The 21,325-nt window shown below is 45.7% G+C and overlaps 1 protein-coding gene across 2 annotated transcripts in view; it reads right to left on the bottom strand.

Moving 5' to 3' along the window:
• The window catches only part of TGFBR3 (transforming growth factor beta receptor 3), a 197,068-nt gene that overhangs the window by 95,928 nt on the left and 79,815 nt on the right, over positions 1-21,325 (bottom strand). For both annotated transcript variants that reach the window (XM_059688825.1, XM_059688826.1), the window contains exon 3: positions 19,046-19,230. In XM_059688825.1, coding sequence (XP_059544808.1) covers positions 19,046-19,230 — 185 coding nt within the window. The remainder of the gene's footprint in view (positions 1-19,045; positions 19,231-21,325) is intronic.

The raw sequence follows: 21,325 nt of genomic DNA, 5'->3' as shown, positions 1-21,325 counted from the left end.
CAGATACCCTCCGTTTGCATTTCAGCTCGTAGATGGCTCCCACCCACTGTCTGCCGAGGGTTTATTTAAGGGTACTTTCTAATTTAATAATTTCCAGAAACACTTTCAATTCTGCTTTTCAATTGGTATTTTTTAGTAAATGTAAATTATGTTGTTTTTCATATTGGAGGCCTGGACTAAGTACATTTTTAAAATATGCCCAACTTTTAATGTAGACCCCCCCCCCCAAAAAAAAAAACACCAAAAAAAAACTAAGATGAACCCAGGAGCACTGAAAGAAATATTAAATCTGAATCTTCACAACATCTTTATATTGACAAATGAAGAAACTGAGACTCCCATGCTCAAGTTTAAACAAAGAAGATCTTGATAAATGGAGGACCAAGTCCACTATTAAGACTCACAATACAATGCTGTTTTCCACACTTTGAAACTTGGGTTAAGAAATATTTATGACTGAACCATACACAACAATACCAATAACCAGATTTTCCAAAAGATATAAGAAATTTACAGATAAAAAATTTTCAAACTCAGTCTGTTTACTAAAGCTAAACTATTACAACTAACATATTCACTTGTTCATTAAAGAGTTTATTTCACATATATTTATTGAGAGCTCACTACATGCTGGGTGTATTCGAATTACTAGAGATAGTGCACAAAACAAAGTATCTCATGGATATTTTAGTGGAAGGAAAAGACAATAACTATGTTTACATAAAAAATATGTTTACATATAACTATCAGGTGGTGATATGAGTTATTATAAAAATGTAAAACATTGGGGTGGTAAACACACAATACAATATACAGATCATGTATTATAGAATTACTAAAGACCTGGTGCACAAATTCGTGCACGGGTGGGGTCTGGCTGGCCCACCCTGATTGGGGCTGACTGGGGCCATGCCAGCTGGGGGGAGGGGACATGGGAGGTTGGCCAGCGGGCCCCGCCCCCAATCAGGGTGGGGGGGCCCGTTGGGGGCTAGGCCGGCTGGGGGGGAGGGTGCCACGGGAAGTCAGCTGGCTGGCCCTGCCCCTGATCGGGGTGGGGGTTCAATCAGGGGTGGGGCCAGCTGGTGGGGGGGGGTCTGCGGGCAGTTGGCCAGCAGTCCCTGTCCCCGATTGGGGTGGGGGGGGCTAATCAGGGCCACAATGAGCATCAAAGCAATCAGTCATTCCGGTTGTTCCAGTCATTCCAGCATTCTGGTCACTTGGCTTTTATATCTATAGATACCCCTGAAACCCATATAATTTTATTAACCAACTAGAGACCTGGTGCACGAGATTCATGTACCCTCAACCCAGCCTGCACCCTTCCCAGTCCGGGAACCCTGCTGGCTTAGGCCTGATCTTATAGTCCAGGGCTCTTGCAGTCCAAGACCCCTCGCTCCTTACTGCCCACCTGCAGTGGAGGTGGGAGAGGTTTCTGGCTGAGCAGTGCTCCCCCTGTGGGAGCACATTGACCACCAGGGGGCAGCTCCTGCATTGAGCGTCTGCCCCCTGGTGGTCAATGCGCATCTTAGCGACCAGTCATTCCACCGTTTGGTCGATTTGCATATTACGCTTTTATTATATAGATTGTCACCCCAACAAAATCAATTAAAAATTTTACATTAAAAATATAAAACAGAGTTTCGAGACAGTAGAAGGGTGTGGCTGTTTGAAACGGAGTAGTCCATGAAGGGCTCTGCAGAGGTGGACTGGGCGGGCCTGGATGGAGGGAGGAACAAGCCTTGTGAATAACCATGCTTCAGGCAATGGGTGGGAGGCAGGAGTGCGCCTGCTCTGCATCTCGGAAGGGCAGCAGGGCCAACAACTGCAGTGAATATGGTGAGTGGTGGGAGAACGCTGAAAGTTCTGCTGGGGGTTGTGGATTTTATTCTAAAGGTAATGGGAAGCCATTGCAGGAAATTGAGCTGGTAAATTTTGTGACTGGACTTAAGTTTTAAAGGGATCATTCAGGCTGCTATGTGGAGAATACAGCTTAGCGAATTATGATAGTAGCTAACATTTATTGAGTGCTTATTATTTTCTAAGCACTGTTCCAAGCACTTGTCACAGTTTGTCACAGCAACCTACTAATTAGATACTATATACAGGGTGTGCACCCCAAAAATGTATACACACTCTAACAGCTGATAGCCCAATTTTGAAAATGAAATGCATTTTAATAAACACTGCCTTTATAATTATTCAAAGTGTGTGTATACATTTTTGGGGACACCCTATAGACAGCATAACTTGCCCCAAGTCACAGAGCTCATACAGAGTGGGACCAGGCTTCCAACACAGGCACTCTAGCTCGAGATCCTGCCCTCTTACGGGACCTGAGTTAGGGTCCACTGTGTCTCAAGTAAAGATGTGATGATGGCTTAGACCAGTGGTTCTCAACAGTTCCTCATGTTGTGACCCAACCATAAAATTATTTTCGTTGCTACTTCATAACTGTAATGTTGCTACTGTTATGAATTGTAATGTAAATATCTGATATGCAGGATGGTCTTAGGCGACCCCTGTGAAAGGGTCGTCCCAAAGGGGTCGCGACCCACAGGTTGAGAACCGCTGGCTTAGACCAAAGGTGGTGGTGGGGACTGAGATACTGAGATGCAGTGGTGGTGGTGGGGTGGGGGGGAGTAGAGATTAAAAGTGGGTGAATACAGAATATATTTTTATGGTAGAATAAATAGGACTGGATGTGGTATCTGAGAAAACATAGAAAATCATGGATAATGCCAAGGATTTTGGCCTTGGTAACTAGATGGCAGCGTTTTTCACAGAGATGGGGACATAAACAGGGAACGAAATGGGGACAAAGGCTGCATGTCACTCAATCTCCCACACTAATGTGAGATAGGGAATGTATAAGTTTCCTTTGGCTGCTGTGACAAATTACTACAAATGTGGCGGCCTAAAACAACAGTAATTTATTCTGTCATAATTCAGGAGGCCAGATGTCCAAATTCAGTGTTACTGAGTCAAAATCAAGGTGTCAGCAGAGCCGTGCTCCCTCCAGAGGCTCTAAGAGAAAATCCATTCTTTGCCTCTTCCAGTTTCTCACAGCTATTGGTATTCCTTGGCTTGTGGCTACAATCACTCCGACCTCCACCTCCACGGTCACATTGCCTTCTCCTCTTCTGTGTCAAATCTCTCTTGTAAGGACACATGTACAGTGGGGCCTTGACTTACGAGTTTAATTCGTTCCGAGACCGAGCTCGTTAACTCAAATTACTCTATCAACTCAATGCAAAAAATCCACAGAGAGACAGCTGGTATCTCAAAAAACTCGTTAGTCGGGGCACTCGTAATTCAAGGCCCCACTGTAATTGCATTTAAAGGCCGGATAATCCAGGAGAATCTCCTCACTTCAAAATCCTTCAATTAAGCACATCTGCAATTTTTTTTTTTTCCTATAGAACATTCATATATTAACATTTACAGGTTTGGGGGATTAGGATGTGGGCATTCCTTTGAGAGCCATGACAGAGCCAACTACAGTCAGGAATACAAATAATAAGAAGAAAATCCACAGGTGCAAGCAAAGTATTAGCAAAATGTATTCCTCTTCTACTTGAGAATTTGATCTTCTGTTAATTCTATTAACTCTGTAACCCTGGTAATCTTGCTTATAGTTCTAATTACCCTGATTGGTTAATATATTGAGATTGGAAAAAATAAAAATATCTGATAGAGATACTTAGGGGCATTGCTAGGATCAGTGAGCATGTAAACTAGGCAAGCCCTTCATGGGCACCATAGAAACGGTTCTTATAGAGCATGGTTGTCGATTAGCTCATTCGAGGTGTGAGGCTCTAAACCAGGGCTACACACACACACACACACACACACACACACACACACACACACACTCTTGGCATTTGAGCCCTCAATTGGAGAGCTCTGGATGGCTGTGTGAACTGATGTGTTGGCAGCCACAGGTATCCAAAAAAAGAACACTCTGGCCCTCGCCAGTTTAGCTCAGTGGATAGAGCGTCGGCCTGCAGACTGAAGGGTCCCAGGTTCGATTCTGACCAAGGGCACATGCTCAGGTTGCAGGTTTGATCCCCAGTAGGGGGTGTGCAGGAGGCAGCCGATCAATGTTTCTCTCATCATTGATGTTTCTATCTCTCTCCTCTCCACTCCTCCCTGAAATCAATAAAGAAATATATTTAAACAAAAACAAAAACGAACACTCTGCTGCTCTGCTGCAAGCAATGGTCTTTGTCCTGCAGCCTTTTGGGGAGAAGCCATCTCTGGCCCGTGACAGTCTCCTGGGTCTAAACAGTTTATTTGAAGCCAAGAAGATCCCCAGGATATTGGTTGCCACACGTAATACAAATATCACTTCAGTTTAATTACTTCCATTTCTTCCCCCACCAAACCCTTTAACACAGTGACCGGCAGGGAAAAGGAGTGGAGCATTTGTTCCATCAAGTCTCCCTTGGGTGGTCTCACCCATAAGCAGCAACATGACTAAAAGGGGCCAAGGGAAAGGGGAACCTGGAAAACACAAATTAATGAATTCACAGAAACTGAGGTGACTGCTTCCCCAGGGAGGAGGCAGTGCCCCCAGAGGCCCATGTCAGGCTTCCTGCACTAGGCCTTCCCGAGGCCTATTCTGCAGGATTAAATGTGAGCGTCCCGACCCACATCCCTGCTGGAAATGCACAAGTGGGCTCACCACTCGGAGCCAAGATAAAGGAGAAACCTTTATGAGTACCGTAAGTATGAGTCATAAAAAATAGGAAACACATGTAGGTCATATACACAGTAATAGTACCAAGCCAGGGAAAGTGTTTAGGAAATGTATGTAAGAACACATGGCAAAAACAGGACAAAAAATTACCCTCCTGCCCTGCTCCAAAACACACCCAAACACTCACAGCACGTCAAGGGGTCACATCACTCTGGTCTCCAATAAACATAGGTCAGTTCCCTATTTGGAAATAGGCAGGCACCTCCCCCCACCCCCTTAATGCAAATAGAAGGAGAACTGAATAAAGGAAGAAAAAAAAAACTTGGATTAGGCTTTGCAAGATTTTATGATTTGGGAAATTTGAACGGCTTCCAACGAAAACACTGGGAATTAGATATTAACAGCATTAAAAATGAAAAAAAAATATTTTTCAGAGAAATACTTGTTCACAATGGTAATATTACCATTTCATTTAGATTCTCGCTATTTTAACAACCAGCAGTGATAAGGGAGAAAAGAGTGGAATCTTCAGCCCATAAAGAAAGCAGGAAACAAAAATAAATAGCAACACATGCACTGCCCACCAACAAAGAGCAGTAAAGGGCCAGCATTAAAAGCATCTGCAGGACGCTGGGCTCAGCAGAAAGGACGCACAGCGGGGAACGGCCGAGCCCCGGGGCCAGCTGCACCAAATCAAAATCCAGGGGGTGTTCGGAATGGAAGGGAGGGTAATTGGCCCCAAAAGATCTCTGCGGCCAGATGATGGAGGCACCATGCCCAAGCATGACTCATCATTGGAAATGAAGCTCTCCAGTTGCCTTTGATTCTGGAAGACCCCCAAATCTGAGCTTGAGCATGGCAAGCACAGGAGACACCCTAGATGCCCGTATGTCTCACACCCAAGCATGCATGTCCGGGTCCAGATGGACCTCTGGCTCCCTGGAGCTTCAGCTTGCTCCTTTCTCCTCAGAAACTTCTGATTCCCAAGGAGAGCATTACCTGCACGTCTATCTACCTGAGGCTGAGAGGTGCGGAAGGATGCGTAAAGTTTTTAACTTCATTAAGTGTTCAATGTACCTAAGACGTCAAGAAAGTCAATGCTTTTTAAGAGCTATTCTGAGGTAGAAACATCAATATAACTCCCGCCTCCCAAAAACCCAAATGTAGAGCACTAATGAACAACCCCACCCCAACCCCCTACCCCCAGGAGCATGGCTAAGCTAAGTGATGTGATAAAACTCATTTTCTCTCCACCTTTCATTTCTCAGTCCTCTTACCAGCTGCCATCTCCCTATTCCTCTCTCACACATCACCTGCACTCACTAGGAGTGAGGCCACACCTGTGCGGGGCTCACCTCTTAAGGTTTGAATGCAGCCTCCATTCAAAGCAGTGCACAGGTATTGAGTAGCTACCCTGTGGTAAGCCCAGCGCTGGCCACATAAAACCAACAGCCATGTCGCCAACTTGCTGAAGCAAATTCAAAAAGAATCAGGTGAGTGTACACATGTATCAACAAATGGAAATTAACTCTGAATGTGCACAATGTGGTGTGTGGGCTCCAGGCAAGAGTTAGGCTCTTGCACTGATCCTGCATCCTACAGCTGGCTCTCCCTGGCTCACAGGTAGGCCCGGGAACATCTAATCTAGTCTACCTTCAAAGGAAGCCAAATCATACCTGCAACTTGCCTCTTTTCCACCCCCAGGGATGTGAAAATTCTAGATGCAGCCAAAGGACTCTGTGGTTTGGATGAAAGTGCCACAAATATAAAGCACTGTTGTAGGGTATCTTGGACTAGAACCCAGCTAGCGCCAGATGACTGTGGGCAAAGGACCATACCTAGGAGTCAAAAGCATAGCTATTTCAGCTTAGTTTTAGTTCTAAATGAGGAGTGCACTCAGAGCAAAAGCCTCCCCGAACCCTAGAAAATATATAAAAACTTATAAAAGCCAAAACGTAAATTGTTATTAGTTTAAAACAGGGGTCCTCAAACTTTTTAAACAGGGGGCCAGTTCACTGTCCCTCAGACCGTTGGAGGGCCAGACTATAGTTTAAAAAAAAACTATGAACAAATTCCTATGCACACTGCACATATCTTATTTTGAAGTAAAAAAAACAAAACGGGAACAAATACAATATTTGTATTTGCATGTGGCCCGCGGGCCGTAGCTTGAGGACCCCTGGTTTAAAAGGACTAGCTAGTATCTGGCCATTGACATTTTAGCATTTCAGACAAGGCCAAGGGGCTCAGAGAAAGGCCTGTTTCAATGAACCCACAGCCTCGGTGTGGTGCCCTGGCCGTCTGGAGAGGAAAGCACAGGGCACAGAACTGCAGTGGGAGCCAGGGCAGCAGGTCCTCCAGACGCAGATTCGGATCCCTGTGTCTTTAAGACCAGACCCTCATAAATGGACTGCTTCTGCTGGACACCATGCTCTAAATAAACAGACTCTTCTGGCCGACACACAACTTCCTGTAGGGTTCTGGTGGGTAAGGCTTGGAAAGGCTGCCAAATCCAATGACCAGCAACTTTTGAGCTGACTTAGAAAACAAGCTAGAAAGACTTGGGTCCAGAGTAAACAAAGGAAAAAGCCACATTAAACAGGGAACAAATTACTATACAGGCAGGGATATTTTAAGTGCTCCCTGAGCAAAAAAAAAAATAAAATAAAAAACCAAAAACCCAAAATTTTAAAAATCAAGTTATTAGATATTTAACAATACAAGGTAGAGCAAAATGACCTCTTTCAGCTGGAAGAGCCGAGGTTGGTTCATACCAGCCGTGTGAAGAATTGGCTGCATGTCATCCCCCTACACCATGAGGACAAATCATTCTCAGTGGCCCGGCTTCAAACCTGGCTCACATCAAACGCACCACCCCAGGGAGCGGAGCAGCATGGAGTCAAAAACCATTTATAGCTTTTACCCTGCTAAGGGAAACACTAACTAGTTGACCAGCAGATGACTGAAATCCGTAAGAGTAAAGAAAAATGTAGCAGAACTCCGAAACAGGCTGGGGAAAGGCTGAAACAGAGACCTGGAGGATTCAGCGTAAACTGCAGTAGCCTGAGATTTAATTAGGAAAAATAAATCAGAGCAGTAATGCAAAGTGAGGCTACCGGCTCAGCCGCAGCAGGTAAGAGCAGCCCGGGGACAGAACATCAAGTCCACGGATATAATGCAAGTTAACTGAAGGTGCGCTGTGGGAAGGGGAAGTGATCCTTAAATAACATCCCGGCACCATGCGAGAACCCCCGGCGCACAATGCAGAAGAGGCCAAGACTTGGGTCCTGCCCTTAATAAGGCTGCTCTCCAGCTGGGTGTGCAAGGTTAACATACAGGATGCGGCAGCAAGTAATTCGAGAAAACATATCATCCCATACTCTGGGGAGGAGCAGACTGTGCTGGGGTAAGGAGGGGATTCAGAGCAATGGTAAGAAAAGAGGGAGGTAGCCCAGCCAGTGTGGCTCAGTGGTTGAGTGCTGACCTATGAACCAGGAGGTCAGGGTTCAGGGCACATGCCCAGGTTGTGGGTTCAATCTCTAGTAGGGGGTACGGGAGAGGCAGCCGATCAATGATTCTCTCCCATCATTGATGTTTTTACCTCTCTCTCCCTCTCCCTTCCTCTCTGAAATCAATAAAAATATATTTAAAAAAGAAAAAGGGAGGTGGAGGAGGGTTAAGGAATCAGGAAGGGTTTGCTGAAGAGTTCAGACTTACGCATGGGCTTCTAACATGGGAAGGATTGAGAGAATGAAGAAAGAAGGTCGGGGAGAATTAAGAAAAGAGGTGTGGGGCAATGGATTCAGCTGAAAGGTCAGGAGTGAGGCTCAGGAGTCTGCACTCACCCATCTCCAAGGGATTCAGACACAGGGGGTTCATGTACCACACACATTTGGAGAAAGACTGATCCACAGGATTTAGTCCAAATCCTTACTCGTGCTGCCATTCTGTTCTCATCTTCCATTTCCTGGCCCCAGCCCACACCGCCATTGTCCTCACCATTGCTGCCACCCTATCCCAGGACTTGGCAAGCTGTGTCTGCAAGTGGCCAGATCATAAATATTTTAGGCTTCGTAGGCCGTGTAGGCGACACTACTGTCAACACTACTCAACTCTGCCACTATAGTGAGAAAGCAGCCCTAGACAATACATAAAGGAACAGTCGTGACTATGATTCCATAAAACTTCACTAACCAAACAGGCATCAGCTGGATAAACAAAATGTGGTATAGCTATACAATGGAACACTACTCAGGAAAAACAAGGAATGAAATAATGAATACATGGATGAGCTTCAAATGCATTATGAAAGTCTCCCATATTCCAAGATTACATTGAAAGAAAATATCTGGAATAGGCAAATCTATAAAGAATGAAAGTGGATTAGTGGTTGCCTAAAGCAGCAGTTGGGAGTACAGGGAATGGAGAGTGACTGCTAATGGGTGCAGAATTTCCTTTAAGAGTGCTAAAAATGGTCAGGAGTGAGCTGACCAAATTAGACGGTGATGATGGCTGCACAACTCTATAAGTATATGAAAAATCACTGACACATACACTTTGATACAGGTGAACTTTACGGTGTGTAAATAGTATACAGGGTGTCCCCCAAAATGTAATATGCACTTTAATAGCTGATAGCTCAATTTTGAAAATGAAAAGTATTTTCATAAACACTGCCTTTATAATTATTCAAAGTGTGTGTATACATATTGGGGGGACGCCCTATATATACAAAAACGGGCAGCAGGCAGGACTTGGCCCAAAGGCCATAGCTTGCCACTCCCCAATCTGTACGCCAGCCACACGCGTATATGAAAGAACTTTTCTTCACACATAGTTTCTGCTCTTCCCTCTGTGTATGTGGAGGCCTCCCTTTTCTTCTGCACAGCAACTTCTACTTAACTTTCAAGCCCTTCATCAGTGTTCTCTTCTGGGTATCCTTCCCTCCCCTGAAAATAAAATTACCACTGCCTCTGTTAGGATCCTACAAAGTTTTATTAATTTTATAACAAATAATGGTCATATTATTTGTCATATTGTATTGAATTTATTCTCTCTTACAGGCCAATAAGTGATGAAGATATAAAGATGAGCAAGAATCTAATAGCATGTCTACCTAGCACACAGTAGGATCTCAATAAATAATTCATTGAATAAGTCTGTAAATGAATGGACAAGTAAATGAGTTATGGGAGTATTTTTTAGAGAAAATTGGTTTTATGAAGTAGTCCGCAAGCCAGACTGAAAGAATCAGGGCGTGAAGGTGCCAGTCCCAGGAGACAGGATAAGGAGGCTTCAGGGTCAGTGGTGAGGAACACAGAGATTCAAGAGCAATTGCAGAGAAAATGTCAATAAAACTTGGTGACTGATCAAATAGAGGGTTTGAAGGAAATGAGTAAATCCAAGATGACTCAAAAGTCCCAAGACTGATGGTAGCAGCGACATTGATGGTATAGGGATGTTGGACTAATCAGCTAGCACGAGGGTAGCAGAGGGCTTGGGAAGATTCTTACATTCAATTTTAGAAATATGAAAAAGGGCTAGCATTTGATCATGTCCTGTGTCCCAGGAACATACGCCAGCCCTGAGTGCAATAGAAACTTCTCTCAGTCCTCAGTGAACCCTCTAAGAACTGCTACTATCATCTCACTTGGCAGATGAGGAAATTGAGGCTCAGAGAATTAGAGAGCTGAGGCTAACCCACTATCTGACCTTACTGATAGCCACTCCTCCTCAGCACCTGAGGCACCTGGGAGCCTGAGGTACGTCCTGAGAGGTAAGGTGCCTCAGAGGCCTGACTGGAGCTTCATTTGAGAAGGTTGGAGAGAGGCTGGGGAGTCTTGGCATGGAGGTGACAACTGAAATACCAAGAACAGACGAACCAACCAGGGAGCATAGTCCAAGGAAAACAGGACCCGAGGACTGCACTTCAGCCAAGAACCCCTGAGAAGGAAGAAAGAGACGCTGAGAAACAAACAGAAAAACAGACGGAACGATAGAAAGAGGCCTGGCCGGCATGGCTCCCTGACTGAGCGTCCACCCAGGAACCATGAGATCATGGTTTGATTCCTGGTCAGGGCACACGCCCAGGTTGCAGGCTTGATCCCCAGTAGGGGGTAAGCAGGGGGCCGCAGATCAATGACTCTCTCTCTCATCATTGGTGGTTCTATCTCTCTCTCTCTCTCCCTCTCCCTTCTTCTCCAAAATCAATAAAAATATATATTTTTCAAAAAAGATAAAAAGAGAACCAGACTAAGGTAACATCCTAAAACCCAGAAAGAGAGATGCCAGAAAAGAGGGTTCAGAAAAGGAGCTGAGGAGTATCAGTGGGGAAAGGCACTGTGGTAGAAAGAACTCAGCGATAGGATAGGGGCCTCTGGGTTTCCACCCAGCAATGGCACCAATCTCTTAGTTGGCGGTGACTAAGTCATCACTTCATCCGCTGGTCCTGGTCTCCTCTGTAAGGTGGTTGGGACTAGGTGGTCTCCGGGGCACCTCTCCGGTCCTAGCACCCCAGGAGTTGGTCAAAAGGGCATCATTGGGGACTCCCCAGAGATAAGCTCAGACCAGCAGTCAGGCTGCAGAGAGGAAAGAAGGGAAGGGCAGGGCACACAGACCTTCACCCATTCAAGAAGTGAGAAAGGCAAGGAAAAGCGGAATAAGATGGTGAGGAGAGGTGATCAGCAGGACCAAGTTCATACATGGCCCCTCCACTGTGGGAGAAAGAAAAGGAAAACTAATTAAATGTGTGTCTAATTTTCACAGGAGTATTTAGAAAACACAGCGGGGGCATGACTGAGAGCAATCTTATACATACTTCTGCAGAGTCTGAGTATTAAATCAGACATTAGCTGTAAATTTCCTCTTTATTCTCAAACAAAACGTCAGGATGGCTCCCCAGCAATGGAAACGGGAACGCGTGGCTGGGTCTCTGGATGTCCTGCACAAGCTGGGCCTCTGCCCGGGGCACATCTGGCTTTCGGGCTGTAGATCTGCTCCTTCCTTCGGTCTATGGCTTTTTAAAGTACGCTCCGAAAAGTTAGCAAAAGAGCAAAAAGTCACATTTTCAAACGTGGAGGATGCTCTTGTAGAAGCATTTTCTAACAACATTTTCTGGAAATTATACAATTTTTGAAAAGTCAAGAGAAGTTACCATAGCAACGACAGCGTGGGTCAGGGTTGTAACCCTAACTTCCATAAAAGATACACACCACGCGGGTTGGAAAACGCTGCTGCTGGACACATTTGAGAAGGGGACGAGGCAGTGTCTCCTCCGGACTGGGGAAGAGGCAACCATAAGAGGTCCTTTCCATCGGCCAGCCGCCAGCCAGCGAAGAGCTTGACCCAGCATTACCTCATGCTAAAGCGTCCAACCAGACCCAGTCCCTCTGTGCCTTCCTAGGGCAATTTTACAGCGTCTGGATGTTACTGTGCAGTGACAGGATTTAAGCAGTGTGGCCAGCCAGCATCTTGATGAGAACTTGTAACTCCTTTGCTTCGCTTATGTCCTGGCTTGCTTGCTAAACCCTGATGTTTACGCTTACCACTCTGATTTCTGCTTTCGCTTTTTCTAAAATTCCAAGGCTGAGTTTTTCGAGAATTCCTACTCGAAAGCTGAGTTTCAGATGGAACATCTTGCCCCAGTGTGTTAGAAACCGTCCTTGACTGGCATGGCCAATTCTAACTGGCAGACACTGTCCTCTGCTGAGACAGCAGCCGGAGGTCTAGTTGTCTTGCTGTTCCCAACCCTGCTCCTCTGTCCAATCCTGGCACCTCCATACTGCCAGGCAAGGGGTCATCCATTGAAGCCCTAGCTGGTTTGGCTCAGTGGATAGAGCCAAGCCAAAGGGTCACGGGTTCAATTCTGGTCAAGGGCACGCACCTTGGTTGCAGGCTCCTCCCTGGCCTGGGCCCTGGTCAGGGCTCATGCAGGAGGCAACCAATCAATGTGTTTCTCTCACATCAATGTTTCTGTCTTTCCCTCTCTCTTCCACTCTCCCTAAAAATCAATGGAAAAATATCCTCGAATGAGGATTAAATAAATAAATAAATAAATAAATAAATAAATAAATAAAACTTTGTTATTGTCAATAAAGTAAGTTTAAAAAAAAAATAAAGTGCATTGAGTATCTTCAAGTGAATGGGCAATTGTTTTTAAACAAGGTGACTGTCTTATTTATTTAGGGCCTCCAATCCTATGTGAGTCCAATTCAGTTGCCAATCAAGTTAATGAAAAAATTTCTATAGCAGCACTCAAATGAATGGAGGAAGGGAGGAGGGAGGGAGGGACAGAAGGAGCGAGGAGGGAACGGGGGGGGGGGGGGGAAGCCTCTGGGAAATGTGACCCTTGTTGTCAGTATAACTTTCTAGTCTACCTGCTGTAGGTCTGCAACAAGGTGGCCAGCTCAGAGGTAATCTTTCCTGTTAGTCCGGGGTGATTTCCAAAACAACCTCCATTAAAGGAACACCAGGCAGTGTTTATATATGGAAGGTATTTGTTTAGTAGCTGCATCTCACCACTTTCCATGTCTCTGTTTGAGGGATTCATTTTGACGCTTGCTTAGCATATACTATCTATAAGATCTCTAAAACATAGCCTTGAGTTTGTTTTGATTTATTATTATTTTGTTTTGCATAGACACAGGGCTAGCACTGGGAAGGCATTCATGAATAACAGTGGAGGAAAAATTGCCCCAGACAGAGAAAAAATATTGCTCTCACATATGTACTTTCAAAAAGCCTGTTTGAAATTTTGCATTAGTTCTTTTAGTGGTAGTGGTTAAAAAGGTAAGCCACACACCCATTCCCTCCACCCCACACACTGATCTGTCTATACCTGAGGGGGCGGGAAAGAGAGAACATGTCCACCTACTAATATTGTAGAAATAGGGGAAAGACGACATTCAGACAGGTAGGTGCAATCCTCAAAAATACTGAACCCCTGAGCTGCCAGATTCCTCAAAGTAGCAAGAAACCCATCAAATCAGATAGCAACTCCACATACTGAAGCTCTTGCATTTCGTGCATAGCAGGAAGAGTCCTTTATCAGACAGTCCAAGCAAATTTGGTTACAAGAAGTTGTGGATTAGAAGCAGAGAACAAGCGAGTTACTTTTGTAAAGGCAGCTGAAAGCCTTACGGGGGAGGAGGAAAATGATCAACTGTGAAAACAATTAGGAGTGGCATTTACTAGTAGTGTTGGTATTAATGGCCACATAGAGTGCAGGGCTTCTGAGCTAAGTAATAACCTTCTACACCAGAAGAAAAAAAGAGACACTGCCACACACAGACCAATCTTAATACGGCCCCAAAGCCACAGCGAGGAAATGAAGAAGGGAAAGAAAGGAACTTCGAGCACTGGAAAAAGCAATCGCAAGACTACGTGCGAACCCCAACCCGGGTAGGAGATTCTGGCTCACCCAGCAGGTAGAGCCAACTGAGATAGGACAGGGTAAGAGCTACAAGGAAAAGGGGAGTGGACTGAAGTGTGGGGGAAGCTTGGACTATTGAGTCCAAAGACATGGCCAGGGCCCATGGTTCAACCTCCTCAGGCCTCCCCCGCTTTCAGGCTGATGAGGCCTGGAAGCCAGAACACAAGAGTGCACAGGTGGCTGGCCCAGAGCAGGCGCCTCTCCACCCCCACCACCATAGCTGTTACTGTTATTTGGTGGGGGTGGGGGTGGGGGTGGGGAGAGAAGAGAGTGGCGATAAGGGAGCTGTCCAGAGGCAAGAAGAACAGTTAGCATTTTAGATGTGTTTACTGCCTTCTCTTTCTCCCAGTTATGATCCTTCCTGCCCTCAGAAACAACCAGGAAACGGAGGGCTTTATGCCCCAGTCCTCAGAGAAGGTACAAAGTAAAACTGACTTGGAGCCACATGTGTGACGAACCATACATCCCACTCAGTCCCGCCTGCCAAGAAGCTTGGAGCCAAATTTCAAACCCAACCATACCGACCACATTCACCCACATGGCTAACAAACTACGCTTTTCTTTTTTTCTTTTGTCCTCACTTCGCATTTCTGCTTACGCTGTTGGTACGTCTTGTTGTTGTAAGCCCATCCCAAAGCCTTTTTTGGAATGAAGGAGAGAATAAACAAACGCATCAAGGATGGTTCTGAGTTTTCTGACAATAAAGTTATTAAATGTGGCCCCTTTCCCACGACAGCGAAGCCTCCGGACCCTCACCCCACCCCTGCAGCCAGTCACTGGCATGCCGTTAACAGTCGCTCCTTTATGTCAAAACACATACAGACATGTAAACGCCCATATCTCCTGCAGGCGTGCTTTAGACATCTCGTGGGTGTGACTCCAGACCACCGCAATAAAGCGAGTCGTCATCCTTTTGCTGGCAGAGGGTCTTGCCTTCAATTTGTAAAAAATGCAACATCTGTGAAGCGCAATACAGCCAAGCGCCCTGAAAGGAGGTCTGTCTGTATCCATATATGTCATGTTAACCAGGCGCTGATCCTCAGCAGCTTTTCCTAATGCGCAAGCAATTAGGTTGGAAATAGAAAAGACACCTCGCCACATAAAAGCAGTAAAAATTAGATGATAGGAAACAAAATTGTCGCCATTCTAGCAACTAATGAAAGGATGTTACTGTAAACAAGCCAGTGGTGGTGCTGTACCCCCACCCAGAAACCAGGAAACACCGGAGGACCAAAATCTGACAGAGGGTGGGGGTGAGGGTGCCTTTCACTTTGACGTCAAAGAGCAGAAGGCGCTGGTTTTTTAGGGTGAGCCCCGTGCCACCTGCCTGCTGATTCAGACAAAGCTGACATCTCGGGGCTGTTTCCCTCTTCTGCTCTCTGTGGCCCGAGAGTCTTTTCCCAGTTTCCTGTTCCCTTCGGAAGCTGTTGTGTGCAAAACCAACGATGACAAATGAGAGGCGTGGTCTCAGATGAAAACTACAGCGATAGGTCTGTGCTGTCCTGATGAGAACCCAGCAGGGCGGCCAAACGGCTTTGCATACCTTATTGTGGCAAGTGGGTTTCTGATACAAATTCTCTGCTCGCCTATAAAACTGTTTATCTAACTTCAGAGAAACTGATTCCCCGGATCTTGTCAACCTGCTGTGGTTACTGCATCCAGGTAAAGGCTCTGTCAGCTCCTCCAGCCAGGAACAGGGGCAGCCTCTCTCAGCTGACGGGCAACCTTAAGGTGCCTGGGAGGTAGGAATGTGGTCCAGTGTTAGGGAGGCGTGATTTATAACAGGTCTTCACGCTGATCACGCACCAACAAGCCGAGGGGAAACAGGGTTGATTTAGTAATTCCCTCACATTTAAGGAGGACATCATGAAAAACAACTATAGCTGTCATCCAACAATGGCTTGGAGCCAGGGTGGCATTCTTTTTGCTAATTTATAAGCAACAACATTTATCATTTCCTTTTGGAAAAGTATTTGCCTTTAACATCCGGTAGAGACACGCACCAAGGTTGCCTCTGGTCTTCCCACTACTGCCCCCAAAATGGATCGGCTGTGATTTTTAGCCCAGACCATATCATCGTATATCTATAAAAATCAAGTCACCCAGAGAGAATAAGGAAGAGTTAGGTGAGTTTAGGTTGGAAGAGAAAGCAATCTTGGTTAAAAAAAAAAAAAAAAAAAGTGAATATGGCTAAAGTAAACTTTATGGACTAATTACTGGCAAGTCAAATGACTGGTTCTTTTAAACAGCTTTCCTGAGATAAAATTCACATACCATAAAATTCACCTACTTAAAGTATAATTCAATGGGTTTTAGTATATTCACATTTATCAATGGTATTTATCTATTTTTTTATCTTGCCTACTTGGGATCTGGCTTTTATTTTTTTTTTAATTTTTTATTGATTAAGTTATTATAGCAATGGTATTTAGTACATTCATATTCAACTGTGGAACCACCACGAAAATTTAATTTGAGAACGTTTCAATCCCCCCCACCACCCCTGCCCCTCCAAAGAAATCCTGCACTCAGCAGTAGCTCCCATTTCTCCCTTTTGCCCTTCAGCCCAAAGCAACCACTCATTTACTTTCTAGCTCCATAAACTTGTCTATTCTGGACATTTCAAATAAATGGAATCATACAATATGGGGTCTTTTATGTCTGTCCTCCTTCTCTAAGCAAAGCATTTCAAGGTTCATCCATGTTGTAGCATGGATCAGTTCTTCATTTTTATTGCTAAATGATATTCCAGCGTATTCTTCTACCATATTTTATTTGTCTATTCATCAGCCGATGGACATTTGGTTTGTTCCCAGTTTGGGGCTATTATGAATAATGTTGCTATGAACATTTGCGGGCAAGTTTTTGTGTAGACATATGTTTTCATTTCTTTTGAGTACATATGTACTTTGGAGTGAAACTGCTGGATCATATGGTTTAAATGATTTTTGAAAACTGTTGGCATGAGTGCAGTAATGTATGAAGAAGGTGAGAGAGATTTAACATTTCTCCATCCTCATCTTACCACCCATGAGCAAACCCTTTCACTTTCTCTGCCTCGGCCCCTCTGCTCTGATGTCCTCCACACCACCCCTACATATCAAACACGCAGTCCGCCACGTGAGTGCAGCTCTGAGCTGTGAAACTCCCGAAGGTCACTCATCCCCTCTTGTTTTCAAACAGGACTGAATTACAACCATCTAATTCTTAAAAGTCCCCAAGGACAGAAAGAACACAATTCCCTTAATTGCCTAGTCTCAGAAATCTCTTCAAATCACTTACCCAAAACCATACACATACAATAAAAATACTGAAGGAAGATGAAGAACGGCCAGGTTTTTTAAACAAGCTTTAGAGACTACCCCCCACAGGCGCTTTCTTTATTTCCTCACTGAACACACTGTCCCCTGGCGCCATCTAAGTTTCCTAGCACGTATCCTAGGTCCTGCTGTGGCCTAAAGTGAATTCCACGTTGATCTAACATAACAAAGCCAAGTGTGGGAGAGCTGCTGTCATTCCTTGAGGTGTTTTTCTTCTGCTTCGATAGTCTTATTTGAGTCTGTTTTCAGAGTCAGCAACTCTACCAGAATGTTCTCCTGTTGCTGCTTCTGTGATAACTCGAACTCTCTTTCTCCTTGGTTCCTCTGAGAAGCATATATACAATGAGTCATTACTGCTGCTAAAGAATCGCTGGAGTCAGCAGCGCTTCTTAGGAACTGCATTTCCTCCTCCCCCCTCTTCCTCCCACCACCATCTCTCCCCCATAAGTTAAGAATTAAAGACATATTACTGGGATAAAGAAATCTGACCCGAAATATGTGTTGCAGCTACAATGGCAAGCAACCAAGAGCATTAACAATAATTTCCAATGTAGCTGGAAAGGTTAGATGATTTGTCTTTGAAAGGCGCCAACTCCGCACACTTTCATAGGATTACAATCAGTTTGCTTTTCCTTCTGGACACCTCACCTCTCCTATTTCCGCTCCCCCAAAAAGGCGGAGTGGTTGACGCGCATAAACAAATGGTTCTGGAAATTAACTTTCTTGACCAGAAGAAAGTTCAAAAATAAATTCTGTTCTACATTAGTTTTCCTACACTTCACTGTGATCAGAATTTTTTGTGGTTTCTCCCTCCCTGGAGAGATAATACTTGAGTGATAACATTTCTGACACACAGAAGCTCACAAACTGAAAGACTGACAACTGTGTTCCCTTCGGCCCACAATCTAGGTCATTTCTGAGCTGCAGGTCATTTCTGAGCCACTGACCCTGAGCCAGTGAGTTCTCTGCGCGCCCGCCTGTCACATGGACAATGAGGACAGTGACAGGACCTCACGGAGTAAATGCGGTAAGTGCTTCAAACAGTGCTGAGGGCCGAGTAAACGCTGAGTCACTAGGAGCTTGGATCATCACCGCACCACCACGACCACCACCATCTTTGAAAAGCAGCCGGGACAGCATAAGAAGCTACGCCCGGGCCTTTCATGTAAGTACCAGGTGTCGTCATCTTTATTCCAGCGTCTTCCCATTTCCCTGGCTCACCCTGCAGGAGCCGCAGGTGCATAAGACAAAGCAAAGAAAGAAGACAGATAGAGCACAGGCGAAGACGGAAAAGACATTTACAATGACAAAGCAAGGGCACGCAATTGTGTTCTTTCATAGCCATGTTGGAAAGACGAAATCCGTAAGAATATTCTTTCCAATGGGAGGGGCCGGGAAAGTTAGAGAAAATCTCCAGAGAGGCAAGTCCTAGAGTTGACCAGTCCAGAGGGCAATCTGGTAGTTGAAATCTTTTTCTCTCGAGTGTCCATTGTATCCTCCTCCCCACGTATGTTCATACATGATCATCCTTGTTAGACCCTGAATGGGAGAAAAGGACCCTTTGTTCATGGGTAGAAAGCTGGCGCCTGTGCCTACCTCTCTCTGCGGCTGGCCGGGCCCCGGGTCCGGGCCCCGGAGGTTGAGGACGTGCACCTCCTGCGGCAGCCCCGTGGTGCCTCTGCTGGCACAGCCCGAGAGGACGGTGAAGCTCTCCATCAAGGCCTGCACCGGGTGGGAGGCGTTGACCGGCGACAGTTCACACTGGGCACTGGGCTCTGGACCTGCAGGCGGAATCACAGACACCCGTCAGAAACCACAATCGACTGCGCCACAATCAAATTGTTCTGGATGGACAAGCCACTGCCAGCCCACCCAAGGAGTCCCTCCAGGTAAGTTGTTTCCAGAACTAAATGACAAAAAAGCTAGCCTAGTCTTCTAAAATTCCAATCTCTTAAATTCCTTTTGGATGATTTTGATGTGTATTTGATTACTTCAATTCCCTTTTAGATGCAAAAGTCATGAATGTATTCCTTTGGATGGAGGAAACCTCCCATTTCACATCTGTGTTTAATTCTCCCTTCTCCTCTTACAAGAAAACCAGAAATAAATGAAATAAATTGCCTGAAGTTCCAATAACATTATGCATAAATAATATTAAACACCTAAAATGATACCCCAAGAAGTTTAAATCCCTACCTTTCAAGTGCTTCTGCTACTTAGACGAAGCAAAATAAATGTAAGGATGATACAAAATAAGATGCAATGAGTGGAGGCAAATAGCACCTCCATTGCTGTACCCTACGCAGGCCTCCTCCCTGGTGTGCTAGGTCTACTTCAGAACTCATGGACAGGCTGTAGGCTGGCAATAGTCATCTCTTCTGCAATGAAGTATGTACCTTCTCAAATAATTACTCCCGCCCTCCGTGTTCCTGTACTGCGTCCAACTGCTTTCTGAGAGGCAGTGAAGAAAGATGTCACAGCAGCAAAGGCAGAAAGTACTGAATGTACAATTCCCTGAAGTTCCCACACCTGCAAATGGTAGGAGCAGGTGTGCCCCATGCTGCTCCCCTCCTGCCTTCACCAGCCACAGTGGGATGTCTGGTGCACTTCACACCCCAGAACTCCAGAGAGAAGAGTCTCCTACTCCACTCGGGACACACAGCGGCTATGGCCGCTCACATTGGAGAGCCCTTCCGAACAGGTTTCATAGCCGCCTACCATTTGTCATTATCACAGACTAAGCGCAAATAAAGAATACATTTCAGTTCCATTCTTTATGTACAAAGCTCCGACTGGGCTACAGTTCTACCCAAAACACATCTGTAAAAAGGCTTGCAACCTCCTCCTGCTACCATCACCCAGCAGGTTTTCCCTTAAATCTCCACACTGCCCATCTCCACACCAGGGTGGAGGCAAACACTCCCTGGAAACAACAAGAGGATAAGGTTTTCCACAGAGAAGGAGGGAGCCAGAGAGGGGATGTCCCCAGTGCTGAGGACGAGGACGCCTTTGTCCTGCCAAGTCCAGGACAGGGCAGACCCCACTTGATGGGCTGCAGTGCCACCCATGGCTTAGACAAGTCAGTCCAAGGTCAAGGAAAGGAGAAAGAATGCACAGGGCACACGCTGATCAAGCGATGATTTGTTTAATGTCTGCATACACCCAAGGGCTGCAGAAGAACAGCCTCCGATCATTCTGCTCATTGCTCCATCCCTTATATCGGCGTGATGCCTGGCACACAGCATCACTCAAATATCAATGAGGGAAGGTGGTAAGAGAGGAAAGGGGAAAGAACCACGATGTAATCCATGCTCAATGGGTTTCCTACCAATAGGAGACTCTATCCTAGAGTTCCTTTACTCTAGCTAATAGCCGAAGCTTCAATCTATATAAAAGCCTAAGCAACTGTTACGACCAGTCAACTAAGCAACCAGTCAACTAGTCGCTATGATGCACACTGACCTCCAGGGAGCAGACACTCAACGCAGGAGCTGCCCCTGGCGAACAGTGCGTTCCCACAGCCAACCTCCTGTAGCTGGCCAAACTCCCGCAGTCCCTCCCCCCAGCCGGCCGGCCCCTGATAGCCGGCCAGGCTGAGGGACCCCACCTGTGCACGAATTCATGCACCGGGCCTCTAGTCTTGTAATAAAGGGGAAAATTCAATCATGAAATAAAGGAGGTGGCATTTCGGGTTGCTAATAATCAAGTCCCAGCCCTAGCCAGTTTAGCTCAGTGGATAGAGCATCGGCCTGCAGACTGAAGGGTCCCCAGTTTGATTCTGGCCAAGGGCACATGTCTGGGTTGCAGGCTCGATTCCCGGTGAGGGGTGTGCAGGAGGCAGCCGATCAATGATTCTCTCTCACCATTGATGTTTCT

Source organism: Myotis daubentonii, chromosome 3 (genome assembly GCF_963259705.1).
Source record: "Myotis daubentonii chromosome 3, mMyoDau2.1, whole genome shotgun sequence".
NCBI classification, from domain to species: Eukaryota; Metazoa; Chordata; class Mammalia; order Chiroptera; family Vespertilionidae; genus Myotis; species Myotis daubentonii.
Note: the sequence above shows the minus strand (reverse complement) of the source record. Positions and strands in the feature narration are given on the sequence as shown.